The 15,678-nt window shown below is 39.7% G+C and overlaps 1 protein-coding gene across 1 annotated transcript in view; it reads left to right on the forward strand.

Annotated features, from left to right (window-relative positions):
* The window catches only part of NCKAP1L (NCK associated protein 1 like), a 43,306-nt gene that overhangs the window by 6,615 nt on the left and 21,013 nt on the right, over positions 1-15,678 (forward strand). The window contains exons 4-20 of the mRNA XM_037159656.2: positions 344-400; positions 1,006-1,148; positions 2,157-2,247; positions 2,338-2,475; positions 3,688-3,736; positions 3,838-3,994; positions 8,161-8,217; positions 8,503-8,599; positions 9,119-9,228; positions 9,874-10,006; positions 10,387-10,468; positions 10,660-10,718; positions 10,957-11,102; positions 11,881-12,013; positions 12,307-12,426; positions 14,539-14,684; positions 14,999-15,130. Coding sequence (XP_037015551.2) covers positions 344-400; positions 1,006-1,148; positions 2,157-2,247; positions 2,338-2,475; positions 3,688-3,736; positions 3,838-3,994; positions 8,161-8,217; positions 8,503-8,599; positions 9,119-9,228; positions 9,874-10,006; positions 10,387-10,468; positions 10,660-10,718; positions 10,957-11,102; positions 11,881-12,013; positions 12,307-12,426; positions 14,539-14,684; positions 14,999-15,130 — 1,850 coding nt within the window. The remainder of the gene's footprint in view (positions 1-343; positions 401-1,005; positions 1,149-2,156; positions 2,248-2,337; positions 2,476-3,687; positions 3,737-3,837; positions 3,995-8,160; positions 8,218-8,502; positions 8,600-9,118; positions 9,229-9,873; positions 10,007-10,386; positions 10,469-10,659; positions 10,719-10,956; positions 11,103-11,880; positions 12,014-12,306; positions 12,427-14,538; positions 14,685-14,998; positions 15,131-15,678) is intronic.

The following is a 15,678-nucleotide window of genomic DNA, read 5'->3' on the forward strand; positions in this document are numbered from 1 at the left end:
GTCTGATATTTGGCATTTTAGAAACAGCCTATCAAATGATCTATATTTTGTAGCCTTTTTTTTTTGAGAAAGGGATCACTGGGATGATAAGATCAGGGATAGTGTGTCTAATCTGGTAGTGACTTGTACCTATAGAAACAGGAGCACATGGCAGGGTAAGCTCGATCGGGATCCACGGACAACTTATTGGGAAGGGACACCCTCTATTCAGCAATGCTTCTACTGTGTTACTCAGTGGCTTCCTGAGATCTACAAGGGTGAGAATTCTTCCCTTCAAATTCTGGAAGTGCAAGTCATCTTCTCTTTATTTTTTATTTATTCTTATCTCCAATTTTACCCCCAGGATCATGTATATGAACTTCTCAACACCATTGATGCCTGCCAGTGCCATTTTGATATTGTAAGATTCTTTGCAATTCTCTGCTATCCACAGAAAAATGTCTCAGTTGGGACTGTGTGGGGAGGGATGGGACTACGGGAATAGCTATTCCTCCAGGACTATCTGATACATAATGTATTGTAACATATATACAAAAAGGTTTACAGTTGTGAGTACATGAAAGTTTATTTTTATATTATTATTAATTTTATATTATTTACTTGTATTGCAAATATAAACCTACTTTTGCCCACATCTGTATATAATGAATGAGTGGTGACTTATTCCAGGACTATAATTCTTTCATAAAAATCGCTGAAGTTAAAGTGTGTTTACACGTGAAGCAAATCAGCAATGTGATTTATTTAATACAAACTTTACACAAAAATGTTCTTATTCCACTACCTCCAGCCTCTAAATGCTACCTTATTTCCTGGCCTTCTTGTATCTTGATCTCACTTTTGGCCTCTAACATTTGTTCTAATTTTCTCCTGAATTCTCAGTCCCATGAGTTCCTCCTTCCAAATAGACCCTTTCAGAGCCTATTTGGCACTGCCTGGAATGGTTGGGATAGTAAGGATTAATTGGCCTTACTCTTCTTGGGTTCCTATGTATTTTTCTTTTAGAGTCTCAACTTTGACTTCACTCGAAGTTACCTGGACTTGATTGTGACTTACACCTCAGTTATTTTACTTCTGTCGAGAATCGAGGACCGACGGGTAATAATTGGTGTGTACAACTGTGCCCATGAGATGGTGCACGGGCACAGGTAAGTTAAGGGGATATAGGAGATGAAGAATCTTATACATGGTGCTATGAGGTAGGGGGTGGACACAAAAGAAATAAATGCCATGCTTTCTCATATGAGAACTTGTAATCTACATGACAACACAGGCGAAAAAAAAGCAGTTTAGAATACTTGTAAGTGCACACACCAACAAGTGCATGTCTACACACAGTTAATCTTGAATATGTGCTAGTGGGCTATCCAGTTTGCACTGTCCCGGATTAGTTTGTAATCCTGGGCTGGCTTCCTCTCTGCTTTTCAGGTTATTGCAAAAGGCAAAGAAAAATTTTTTTTTAGTATTGATAGGAATAATAGCAAGGTAAAGCCATTAGGGTAAGTAATGTATGATGATTCATTTGAAGCCAAATATAAGTGGATTTTGGATTATCTGCAATTCTGTGCTCCTCCATCAATATAAATAAAAGTATTTAAGGGCTGAAAAAATGAAGACCAGAGGGATCAGAGTAGGATGTGGCACATTGTTCTGCGCATGGTGTGTATTTCCATGTGTCTATGTGAAGACCTAGGTGCATGCCTTACTCATTATTTTTAATAAAAAATATATATATTCATTCTTTTGTGTTATGTACAGATTTGGGTCTAGTCATGTTATTTGATTTATAACTAATCAACATGAATTTATAGAGTATCTGTTATGCGTCCAACCCTATTTTGGGTGCTTATATGGAAGATATTTTCATGGACCTGATCAAAATTATATAGGCCAAAATCATTTTAGGACTGTATAATTGTAACTACTTCTAAACTGTTAAGGAGTTGAAATTACTTTTGACCCTTTGAAGGCAACTGCGAGACTGGTGTGGCCCCCAGTGAAAATGAGTTTGACACCCCTGGTTTAGTATGTATATTTCTGGAGGTGATAGAGAATGCCAGGCAGCCTACACACACATTTTGATTCTACATCAAACATGAGAGTTCACATCATGGTTAAGGGAGGCCTGTGATGCTCTTTCCTCTGCCTTCTTCCAGTGACCCCAGTTATCCCCGCCTGTGTCAGATGGTCTTGGAGTATGACCATCCTCTGAAGAAGCTGACAGAGGAGTTTGGGCCTCACACAAAGGCAAGTTCCCTGATGGAGTAGTGAATTCCTAAGGTAGACGTATATTTTTCCCATCGTTGACATTAAGGATTTATTTGTTTTCCCCCACAGTCTGTGAGTGGAGCTCTCCTCTCTTTGCACTTCCTCTATGTCAGAAGGAATCACGGGGCTGAGCAATGGCGCAGTGCCCAGCTTCTAAGCCTAATCAGCAGCCCCCCTGCCATGATTAACCCTGCTACTTCGGACACAGTAGGTTCTTGTTTCCTCTTGGCAGTGGAGGCGGTCCCTCTGCCAAGACAATCTCTGTAGAGGGTGTTTCAGGAAATAACAGCCCTAAGAGTGCTTTAGCTCTCTTCTAGTACATGTCTGTAAGTTGATCACTTCTTGTAGATAAAAACTTCATGGTTAGGTCCTGGCTGGGTGGGTCATTTGATTGGTGCGTCATCCTGTGCACCAAAAGTTTGTGGGTTCAATCCTGGTTTAGGGCACATAGCTATGTTGCATGTACAGGATGCAACTGATTGATGTTTCTCTCTCTTTCTCTCTCTCTGAAATTGATGAACCTATCCTCAGGTGAGGATTTGGGGAAAAAATTCATTGTGGTTGGGTTGGATCTTTTGTTTAGACCAGGATTAGTGTATGTCTGCCCATAGAAGGAATGTAGTAAATATTCACAGAATGAATGAGTAAATGGATAAGACTGAGTCATTAGGCATCCAGTCAGCCCAGCAGAAACTTGAGCATAGGCATCAATTAATTAATAAATATTCTCCTTTGACTACTGTGGGCCCTTACTTCAAAAACTTAGAGTCTAGTAGGGAAGATGTACAATGGAGTCATAGTAATACAACTGATTGCACGAGATGCATGACAAGTGCCAAAGGAGTGATCTGTACTCTCAGTGGTAAAAGAATCTGAAGGAAGAAGACATTATGAGGTCTTTTTAAAAAAAAGATTTTACTTATTTATTTTTAGACAGAGGGAGGGGAGGGAGAAGGAGAGAAATAACAATGTGTGGTTGCCTCTCATGTGCCCCCTACTGGAGACCTGAACTGGCCCACAATCCAGGCATGTGCCAGGCTTGGGAATTGAACTGGTGGCCCTTTGGTTTGCAGGCCAGTGCTCAATCCAGTGAGCAACATCAGCCAGGGCATCATAAGAAGGTTTTGAGTCTTGCTTTCCTGTTATTAAAATATTTGCACTGTTGAAGGGAAGTTATGTTAAACCCTTTGTTTGTTCTGACTTCCTCCCAAGCTCTTTTCCCTTCTTTCCCTTACTTCACTTCCAGTGCCTCACCTCTATTATTGCAGGTTTTCTAGCTATTGGCTTATCAGGGTGGTGTAATCCAGCTCAGTAAAATAAACGTTGGTTTTGGTATTCACATTCTAGCTGACTGCATTAGCCTTTGGGGGAAGATCAAGTAAAATAACTGCATGACCACCTCTGCTTCTCTTCCCACAGATGGCCTGTGAATACCTGTCTGTGGAAGTGATGGAGCGCTGGATTATCAGTACGTTTGGTGGGATTAGATGGGCAGAGAGAGATATAGCAGCACGTTACATGGATAGCAGTTTCTGAAATCTTCCTCTGTAATGTTTTACCCACCTGCAGTTGGGTTTCTTCTCTGTCATGGGTGCCTCAATTCCAATAACCAGTGCCAGAAGCTGTGGAAACAGTGTCTGCAGGGCTCTCTGTACATCACCCTCATCCGGGACGATGTGCTACAGGTGCACAAGATCACCGAGGACCTGTTTAGCAGTTTTAAAGGGTGAGACATGAGAACCAAACTCATCTTCTTTTGGGATTTTTATCTCCTCCTCACGTACTTTTTCAGTCTCCATGAGTGTCCTGAGTATGGGTGGTAAAGATTAATTCTAATTGTTGAAGAAATACTTATTGAATACTTACTATTCACTAGGCACTTCACTTTACTTAGGGATACATTAATTAATAAGGTAGAATAGAGGTTAAGAGCATGGACTCAAAAAACTGACTAGCTGGGTTTGAATGTTAGCTCTACGACTTACTGGCTGTGTGATCTTGGCAAGCTGCCCAACTTCTTCATGCCACACCTCAGTGTCTTCATCTATAAAATGGGGATAATAATAGTAATTCCCTGTGGCCTACCTTATAGGGTTGTTACGAGAATTGAAATAATTACTTTTTATACCAAATAGAAAATTGCCTGGTACAGTATAAATGCTACATATGTGCTTATTAAATGGAAAAGACAGAATCTCTGTTCTCAAGGCTACTACAAATTGGCGCAAAATAGGCAAACTGTTGTGATATAGTGAGGGATTATGATGTATAAAACACAAAGTGCTATGGAAGCATTTAGAAAGGCACTTAAACTGGATTTGGATCCAGAAAAGCCTGGAGACAGACCTGAAAAGAGTTAAACCTGTGAAATGTGTGTGTGTGCGCGCACATGTGTTTAAAGTTAGGGAAGTTGCTTAAGGCAGAGAAAGATATCCGAGGCGAAGAAACTACCAAAATTTTGAGGCAAGAGAGAGCATGTCCAATGCTAAGAAATGCATGTAGCTCTTAGTGCATGGGCAGCTGAGTTACAAAGGTGTGGATGTCAAGAGACAGATTTAGAGAAGTAATTTCTGGCCTTTGTATATCCTGTCATAGAGTTTGAACATGTTCTAAAAAGGATAGGAAGTCACTGAGTGATTTTAAACAGGGGAGTGACATGATCCCATTGTATTTGCATTTTAGAAAAAAAAATCACCCTGGCTCCAGTGAAGAAAAGTAGAGGGAGAAAGTAGAGAGAAAGATTAATTAAGTAAATTAGAAGGACATGAAGATGGAGTCAAGCTTTCTGGTACGGATTCTTGCCATTCCTTAAGATAGAGAACATGGGAATAAAAGCAAGTTTGTGGGGGAAAGAATAAGAACTCAGTTTTGAGCAGGCTGAATACGAAGTGTCCGTAGGACACTGAATATAGATGCATGTTGGACCTTTTACTTTGTGGTTTTGGAATTTAGGAGTGAGATCTGGATTCAGGAAAAGATTGGTGAAATGGTCATCAAAGCTATAGGAGTAGGTGAGCTTACTCAAGGGGAGCATGTGGAGTGAGAAGACTTGGAGAGAACCTCTAGGAATATTGATATTTAAGGGCCAGTAGAGGCAGAGGAATACGTTAGGGGTCTTGAGAGGAAGATGGAGAGCAGAATTCAAGGGAAGACAGCATTACAAGACAGAAGGACTATTTATCTATATTAGATGATGTTGAGAGGTAGAATAAAGTGAGGACTGAAAAATGTTTATTAGATTTGGCTGTATATAAAAATTATCTTAACACCCTTCTTGTGAACAACTTCAGTTGAGTGGTGAGGTTGTAAATTGGGTTGTAATAGGTTTAGGACCAAATGAGAGGTAAGAAATTTAATAAATAACTCTTTCAAGAAGTTTGACTGTGAAAGGAAGAATAGAGAAAGAGCTATAATGAGAAAGAGGTGTGGGATTAAGGAAGGGGTCAAGTACCTTTATTATATTTTATAGTTACAAAACTAATATCCAGAAATGTAAAGAATATAAAATAGAAGTTCACTACAATCTCCCTCTCAGAATAGTTTGGTGTGTGTCCTGCAGGTGCTTGTGTTTATCTATAAACCTGTAAAAGTGTGAATGTATTTTCAACCTTATGTAAGAATTTTAAAAAACCCAGTGGATCTACACTCTACATGAGGTTCTGCAGTTTGCTTTCTTTTTTCACTTAGTGTATTTTGTATTTTTTAAAGGTTTTATTTATTTATTTTTAGAGAGGGAAAGGGAAAGAGAAAGAGAGGCAGAGAAACATCAATGTGTGGTTGCCTCTCGTATGTCCCCTACTAGGGACCTGGCCCACCACCCAGGCATGCACACTGACTGGGAATTGAACTGGTAATCTTTCAATTCTCAAGCCAGTGCTCAATTCACTGAGCCACACCAGCCAGGGCAGAATAATACTTCATTTTGTGCTTGTAACATAATTTATTTACCCAGTCCCTTATTGATGGACACTTGAAATGTTTTTACTCTTATAAAAATTACAAGCAATGCTGTAATGAACATCCTTAGACATATGTCTTTGTGAACATTTCTATAGCATAAATTCTCAGCAGTGGAATTTCTGGGGTAAAGACATATTTCAAATTTTAATAGCTTACTGAATTGCTCTCTAAACAGATATATTATTTACAGTTTATCTGAACACTTAACTCTTCATACTCTCAACAAACAGGTATTATCATAAAAGAAGTCATTGCCAGAATTCAGAGACAATTAATATAAGGTTAATAATTTGAAGTTATAGAAAGTGAATTTGGATCTATATCTATATATCTAGATCTAGCTGTATTTGCATACCTAGATAAGTCTAGATACATAGAAAAACTTTCTAATGATTACCAGTTCTGAGGAATTGAAGGGATGTTTGAAGAGTGTTCAGTTCCACATCACTAAGTATAACAAGTAACATATGAGATTTATGGTTTAGGGAGTCTTTGACCTAAGTGATCATTGATCTTCATGACACTTATAATTAGGTATAAGTATTAATGTCTTTTAAAATAAATGACTAAATTGCCCTGGCTGGTGTAGCTCAGTTGGTTGAATGCGGGCCTGTGAACCAAGGTATTTCGGTTCGATTCCCAGTCAGGGCACATGCCTGGGTTGCAGGCCAGTTCCTAGCAGGGGACACATGACAGGCAACCATATATTGATATATCTCTCCCTCTCTCCTTTTCTTCCCCTCTAAAGATAAGTGAATAAAATCTTCAAAAAATGGCAATATGGAAACTCAGTTTAAATGTCACTCATTTAAGAGTTGGAATTAGGCAATAATTCCAGATATTTCAACTCTTAATCCTGTCTCTTTCCATTGTACCATGTAGAGGTTGAAATAATTATTTGCCAGGGAGTCGAATCCTGATTTAATTAAGATCCCTTCCAACTCTAAATGTCTTTGACTGGCGATCGATAAGGGACTGGTTTGGAGAAGGGAAATGAATGATTGCGAAGTCTGACTAATGTGGTGGCAACTGTGATGCAGGACAAGAGAAGACAGGTGTAAGGAACATAGAGAGCAAAGAGCTTAAGCTAACATGGGATTTTTGAGCATGGCTTACTCATAGGAAAAAAGAGATATTGGGAGGAGAGTTAAATACTATAGACAGACCACAAACAATGGGAAGGCCCTTTAGTTTGGTGATTCCAAAGTGCACATTGACCTTAGAGAGAGCAATTTGCTTACTGCCAAAAGCCTGTGAGATTCAAGGATCAGTGAAAAGTGAGGTAAAAACAGCATAGGTGTCTCTTTGGAGGGAGGAGTTTGGTGGTGTAGGAGAATTGCCAAAGTTTAGTAGATTGTCATGGTCAAGCGAGAATCTTTTTAGGATAAGGGAGGCTTTGAACTTATTTGTTGGGAGAAGAGGATAAACTAGTGCAGAGGGAGAGATTTAAATGACAAAAGGATAACTGATAAAGTTAAATTCTAAGAGGTGGGAGTTGGGAAGAAGACCCAAGGTAGAGCTGAAGTTAACTCTTTTACTTGAGAGCAGAGTTTGTGTCATATTCATTTATATACTCCTGTTTTTTTCTCCCTCAAATCTGGAAGAGTACTTTGGCTTGCAGTTGTCAAGGCAGGAGCATAGGACAAGAAGTCAACTAACAGCTTTGCCATTAAAATCCTGTTTGACCCCAAGTCATTTCCCCCTAGGTATTATTGTCTTCACTTGCAAAATAATGAAGAAAACTGAATGATCTTTAAGCTCTATGAGTCTCTATGAGCCAGGATAAAAGTAGGGTTTTGAAAAATCCTGATAGTGAGGGTTGCTCCTGCTCTCGAGGCTGTAGTTTGGAATCTCTGAGGACTGGGAAGGTGGTGGAACAAGGCCTCCAACCAGTGGTATGGCCCAACCTACTGTGCTTATGTCAATCCTCAGGTATGGCAAGCGAGTGGCAGACATAAAGGAAAGCAAGGAACATGCCATTGCAAACAGGTAAAGGTGGGGAGTGGGTTCTCCAAGAGGGGATGGAATAGGAATCTCTCCTAACCCTTGTCTTCACTTAAGCCACCCCTGGTTTCTGTCCAGCCTTACTGTCTCAACCCAAGAACTTGTTGCTGCTCTCCAGATTCTTGTGTTTTCTTACAAAATCTAACTACAGCATTGAACCTTCCTCTGCCTGACACCCCTTCCTAAGTGCAGCTCTTTTCTGTGCTGCCTTTGGAGGATTTTTAAGGGTGGGAGAGGCCATGTTCTTGTTTTCACTTTTTTTCCCCTTAGCGGTCAGTTCCACTGTCAAAGACGCCAATTCCTGCGGATGGCAGTGAAGGAGCTAGAGACTGTGTTAACTGATGAACCAGGACTGCTGGGCCCCAAGGTAAGAGAAAGCAATGTTGGGAGGGGGATGATGATAAAAGACTCTATTTGGGGAGTGACTTGGCATTCATGAGATTTTGATTTCTGAGTCTTCTGACATCTATTTGTATATGTATATACTAATTCCCTTGAATCTTCTTGCAGTATCCCAAACTCCTGGTATCTCTTTTTTGGGCACTGTCATAGTATATCATATATTTTAGCCATTTGGGTACTTATCTCCTACTTGAGTGTAAACTGATTAAGACAGAGATTGCTTTTTTAAAATCACATAGATGCCTAGTAAAAATTTCTAAAACTCAATTTGATAGGGAGGAAAGAGGATTGACTGTGGGCTAATGTCAACATATGAACATGTCTGATTTTGTGTCACACAGTTTTTTGTGGGTCTCTGTGTTTACCGGACACTATCATTGGCTACACAATTGTATCCATATACATATTGTCATGATAGCTTTGTCTGTGCTTGGAAATGCATTTTTAAAGCTGAAAATTCTCATAGTCCCTGTCTTCTCCTTAGGCTCTGTATGCTTTCATGGCCCTCTCCTTCATTCGTGATGAGGTCACCTGGCTGGTTCGCCACTCAGAAAATGTCACCAAGACAAAGACACCTGAGGACTACACTGACTCGTTAGTACTTGACATGGTTGAAAAATCTTGACCTTAAATGGATGGGAAAGGGACAAGGAGGCATCAAGTGAGCTTAGGAAGTCTCAACTTCTGCCCTGTTACAGCCATAAAACATAAAAATTATACATGAGGCTCATCAAAATTTTCCTTAGTAATAAAAGAAGACTTGACTTTGAGTGGTGGGCACACAATACAATACACAGAAGATTCATCATAGAATTGTACATTTGAAAACTATATAATATTATTAACTAATGTCACCCAGAAATAGTTAATTAAAAAAATTAAAATTAATGAAAAGAATTGTCTTTGGAGCTATCAACCTGTTAAAGGATGTTATACTAAAAACCAATTTGTATTTTTTATTTTCAGGTATATTGGAGGAAATAGGTTGCTGCTCAGTGTTATGTATTATTAAATGCACATCAATAATTTTTATGTAATTATTTTGTTAAAATACTTTTTTTCAAGTATTTCAAACTGATGCATGGTACAACTAATATTATTTTAAATTTATATAAATGTGCTTTAAAAATAAAATTTTCAGTTAATTAAAAAAAAACTTCTGCCTTGTTATCGTTGTCTTTGTCTCAGTTCATATTTGCAGTATCATACATCTCTCTGTTCTCATCATCAAATCTGTAGGAGCATTGCAGAACTGCTTTTCTTGTTGGAGGAGATCAGGACTCTGGTCCGAAGACACGTCAGAGTGATACAGCAATATCACCTTCAGTACCTGGCCAGATTTGATGCTCTTGTGCTCAGTGACATCATTCAAGTATGTTTAGTTGATTGATTATACTTTGGAGATTTTGGGGTGACCCCTGGTAATTTCCCCTGGGGAATACTCTGGCTAACTCTCAAAAGGCCTACTTTCCCCCTCTGCATTTGCTAAAAGAAAAAAAAAAGACTAATAATCTAAGCAGTCCTCTCCTCTGCCCTAGGGCGAAGCTACAGGGAAATAGGAGAGAAAAATAAAGAGAAATTAGGTGTTAGCATGGCAGGACACCCAGGAAGTTTCCCATCTTTTGCTTGGCTCTTTCTATCTATCTGTGGCATTAACAATTCTCTCTTTCTACTTTCATACACTGACTGAACCTTGTGGACCTCATTTCTATCCTGGTATCCACTTGATAGTAACTCCAACTTCTTTCTTAGAACCTGTCCGTGTGTCCTGAGGAAGAGTCCATTATCATGTCCTCATTCGTCAGTACTCTCTCTTCTTTGAATCTCAAACAAGGTAACTGAAGGGAAGTAGAGGAGTCAGGGTATATGTGAGGGTGAACATCAGTTTTTTTTTTTCCTCTAAAAATATTGATCTCTTGAGCCAGGGAATGGGACAAGATGACTTGAAGAGTATCTACCATTCTATATAGTTTGATGTAGAGTGCTGCTTTATCATTTCCTTTTAAACTTCTGTTTTTCTTGTAGTTGATAATGGAGAGAAATTTGAATTCTCTGGATTGAGGCTGGACTGGTTCCGTCTACAGGTAAGTCTGTTCCTGTTAATGGTTTCCCATTCTCAGATTCTTCCTCCCTCCACAATCTCTCTCTCTCTTTTTTTTTTTTTTTTTTTTAAATATCCTAAGCTCTGTTGTATGGCATGATTCAACATTGAAAAGTGTTATTTGGGCAGAAAAAAACCACAGCCAAACTGTAGCCCTGTGGCTGTTTTTATTTTTCATTTATCTTGTTTTTTCTCCACCCTTTCCCCTACTCCAACCACAGGCATACACCAGTGTGGCTAAGGCTCCCCTGCACCTGCATGAGAACCCTGACTTAGCCAAGGTGATGAACCTCATTGTCTTTCACTCCCGAATGCTGGACTCAGTAGAGAAAATGCTGGTGGAAACTTCTGACTTGTCTACCTTCTGGTAAGTACTGATTCAGAGCTCTTCATCAGTTCACCTGATGTCTCGCATGGCATCTGTGGAGGACTGCAATTGGCCCAAACGGATGAAAAGGTCTTGTTTTCCTTGAGATCTCCTTAAAAGATGATACTTAAACTCCACAGCTGACTCATTTCAGCTTTTACTAAGTGATAGGAATGTGAAATTGATTCCCTTTTGTTCTGGCTTTCTTTAGGAAAATCATTTGGATTTTATATAGCCTTCCCTTTTCTGGGATAATTCATCAATATATCTTTTTCCTTACTGTTATCTTTGGAACCTTCTTATGTTCTTTGGACATTGTGATTTAGAAGTGATATGCAAAACTTGTGGGTTTAGTGGGGAGAACTGAAAATAATCTGGAGGCCTGGAGAATAGGGCCTTTAGAGAATAAAAATTAGTTTGTGTTCCTTCATATCGTTCAACATTTATTATGTAACCATGGTTGTTAATAACAAATAACACAGAATGTTGTCTCTGCTCTCTGCATTTAGTGTAAATGGGGAGAGAAAACACCCATGTGTGAAAGGGACATCAACATAATACTTGCAAATGTAAGAGAATGTAGAAAGAGTGCATGATGTTGAGAGGATGTAGGGCTGAGGGCAGGGATGTAGGGCTCCTATCTAACTTAAGGGTAGGAAATTTATGAAGGGAGTGGTGAATATCGACAAATATTTGTTGAAAGAATAAGTATTTTCTCTACCTCAAAGTGACCAAATCCTAAACCCTGGTTTTAAGTATGCTTCCCTTTTCTCTGCAGCTTTCATCTCCGTACTTTTGAGAAGATGTTCACTATGACCCTGGAGGAACCCTCAATGTTGCGTTATGCCATTGCCTTCCCCCTGATTTGTGCTCATTTTGTTCACTGCACTCATGAGATGTGCCCAGAGGAGGTAGGTGCCCTGAACTCCAAATCCTGTCACCTCTCTAATCACATCTTGTTCATATTCTTTCAAGACACAATGCCAATGATTGATTTTCATCCCAAGAAGGGCACGAACATAGGTATGTGATATGAGTCCCTCAGTGTCACAGCTTTAGGTAGACTATGTCCTCTCTCTGGATCTCAGGTTATTTTTCTGTAGAAGGAGTGGATAGCTCAGGCTAGAAATGTAGAACAGTATTATGAGGGAGAAGTGGTTGTCTTGGTGATGGTAATTTTTTCTGTGGTTCTTCTTTCTCAAAGTACCCCCACCTGAAGAGCCATGGCCTTCATCATTGCAACTCCTTCCTGGAAGAGTTGGCCAAGCAGACCAGTAACTGTGTCCTGGAGATCTGTGCTGAGCAGCGAAACTTGAGTGAGCAGGTAAGCTCAGTCCTCTCTCTGCTGAACTTTCCCCTTTGCCATCCCTCTACCTACCTTTGTTTTCCTCTCAACTTTCGAGTTCTTTAGACACTTTCTCATAAGTAGGGCTAGAGCTTTTGTGTACTTGAGTTTATGGCAGGATTCTTTGCTTAGTGTAGTCCCTGAAGTCTTTACTCCCTTAGGACTAGATAGAGTTGTCTAAAAATACTTATTTGAACAGCTGCACTCCAACAAAATCTGTGTTGTCATTTGAAGAATTCTGAGAGATGAGTCAACTTTCTCCTTTATTTCTCTTCTCCCTGCCCTGTGCACATATACTTGGACAGTGTCCCCCAGATCACCTGTCTTGTCTCACCTTTCTGTCTGTCTGCACCCTAATCTGTGGCTGTCTGAACAGTTTTAGGCAGCTCCTCAGGGCTGCTTTCTTGTTTTTGTCTGCTTGTTTTCCCCTCCCGATCCCTCCTCTGACTGACTCACAGCACCTGGCCGTGATTAGCTCAACCCAAATTTCAGAAAATTTGAAAATGAGGGACTTGTTCTGCTGTTGCCCTGGAGTCCTTCAGGTTGCCCAGACTACTCACCCCTTCCTGGGTTTGAGTCAGGCTTTGAAGCAACTTTGGTAGAAGGGGAGCCCTGTTGTATGTGTACCTATGCATAAGTATATTATTATGTAACCTTTCCATTTTCTCATTTGTGAAATGGGGATAAAAATAGTTTCTTCACAGAGGTATCATAAAGATTAAATGAGATAAAGTATGTTACATATTTATTATACAACTCTCAATAGATGTTAGCTGTTAGATTATTTGGTAATTACTGGCTACTAAGGTGGGTTTTGGGATGGGGTCCTGGAAGGAAGGTACACAGTCCCTGCCCTGGGGGAATGTCCCAGTTTAAGGAAAAAAGGAATAAAAACACATGTTTGAAAGATAGTTAAATAATTAATGCAAGAAAGTACATATATGAATATATTCATCATTCACTTTGAATATCTACTATGTGCAAGGGACACAGTTTTGCTCTGTTCTGAATCATGGATGACTAAAACATCTGAAGCAGTTGTTTTCACAAACACTGGAACTTCTGCAATCAAATGAATATTGTCCCTTTCAAAGTTATCATTTTGAATAAATAATTTGTGATGTCGCCATTACTAATGGAATTACATTTTCCAGTATTACTCTCAGACACTTTCGACTACAGATACTTTCTCATAATTTCAAGGTTGAAACACCTTTGTCCATCAAGGAAGACCTGATTTTTTGGAAACACTAAGAGTTTGGACTTAAAAAAATGAAGTGTAATTATAAAGTAACAAAACCAATTTTCTATGGCTCTTATGCTGCTCTGAGAGTAATTCCAAATGAGGAGTTTCCAGATATGCTCTCTGTACATGCTCAGCAGCATTGACTAAAAGGAGAGAATTCTGAGGTGATTACTTTGAAGAACATACCTGAAATATGTAAGGTCTACCTTAGATTTTCTGTGTGGCTAACTGGGATATCTGGGGGGGCGGGGAAGAGAGGAGATGCAGAATTGATGTTTAAAGTAGCTAGCAAGAAAAATATGATATCTTATTTCCAAAAAAATGAAAGAAAAGTAGTAGGAAGAGCTGGCCACATTGTAAGCTCTGAGTCTTCGGTGGCTGTGGTAGTGTGGTAGCTGTCTCCACAGACAGAATATGAAGGAATGCAGCAGGAGAGATGGTGGTTCCATACCAGCAAGAAACAACTGTCTTTCAGGTTGGAAGACCCTAGTAGTGCAGTCAAGTGGAGCTCTTAGATTGTATTTGTTTCACTTCAATTTTCCCATTAGGAAAGACTCTTGGGATGTGGGTAGGGAATTGATGATTGGATCCCTGAAAGACACTGCCATATTGAGACTCTGAGACTGCACATGGGGAGATATTTAACAAAAACTAAAAGAGATGAGCACTTTGCAAATAGGCCCCCATTAGAGAAAGAGATGCTGGAAGGCAAGAGAGAGGCAGAAAGATAAAAGGACAGGCAATCATGGAGGAACCTTTTTATAATTTTATAACTATTGTAGGAATTACTTGGCAGTTTTAGGAACTAATTTCATTTCTCCATTCACGGGTGTTTGTTTCTAAAGCTTCTGCCCAAGCACTGTGCCACTACTATCAGCAAGGCCAAGAACAAGAAAACTGTGAAGCAGAAGCAGACTCCCAAAAAAGGAGAACCTGAGCGAGACAAGCCAGGAGCTGAAAGTCACCGAAAGAATCGCAGCCTTGTCACCAAGTGAGAATCTGGGCCCTAGAGGTCCAACTGGGTACTACATCAAAGGAAGGAGAATAGGGAAGAGGGAATGTGATATAGCGAAAGAATGCAGAAGTGGTGGTGGTGAATGACAGATATGGAAAAGCACTTAAATGTGAATTTTCTGTTTGCCTTTCTATACTTTGTACACAGTCTCAATGCATACTGTTCTAGGCTGAGTGTTCCTAGAAGATGAAAGGGGTCTGAAGGGGATGGCCAACACATCCCTCCCAGATAATAGCAGGCACTGCCAGACCCATAATCAAGGCTCATTTTACTTTCTCAATTTTATGCAGCATGGACAAACTACATGTAAACTTGACAGAATTGGCACTGACAATGAATCATGTATTCAGCTTCTCTGTATTTGAACACACTATCTTCCCTTCTGAGTATCTCAGCAGCCATCTGGAGGCCAGACTCAACAGGTATCACTGTTTCTTTGTCTTCTGCAGCATGGTCACTGTCAAAGTTGGGTTCCATTAGATTCATCTTGGCAGTCATGCTGTACCCCAGAGATCCTGGTGCTGTCAATCTGGCATAGCTCCCCAAGCATCTCTATTAAAAGCAAATAAATGAAAAAGAACCCCAAACCTCTATAGGTGGTTTTGATGAACTGCCAGAGTTCATCACCACTGGTTTAATAGAATGAGTGGGGCCTTTGCTGTCAGCAGAACTGTGCTGATATCCTGGCCATTTGCTAAGGCACTTGAGTACATTATTCAACTTGTTTGGGCCTTGGTTTCCTACCCTGTGCAATAAGGATAATAATATTTATCTTATAGAGAGGTAATTGGGAATTAAGTGTAATTGAGAATTGGTAGATAATTAAAGATTAAAATGAGTGCAAAATTCTTTCTGACATACATATGCACAATAGGTCTCCATAAAATAGATTCTCTTCCTTCCACTTTGCCCCTCATTTCTACATTGTCCCCAAAATAGGAGGACCATTCCCTATATTGGAATGGGGCAC

Source organism: Artibeus jamaicensis, unplaced genomic scaffold, assembly GCF_021234435.1.
Source record: "Artibeus jamaicensis isolate MK-2021 breed Jamaican fruit bat unplaced genomic scaffold, CSHL_Jam_final contig_233, whole genome shotgun sequence".
Classification (NCBI taxonomy): Eukaryota; Metazoa; Chordata; class Mammalia; order Chiroptera; family Phyllostomidae; genus Artibeus; species Artibeus jamaicensis.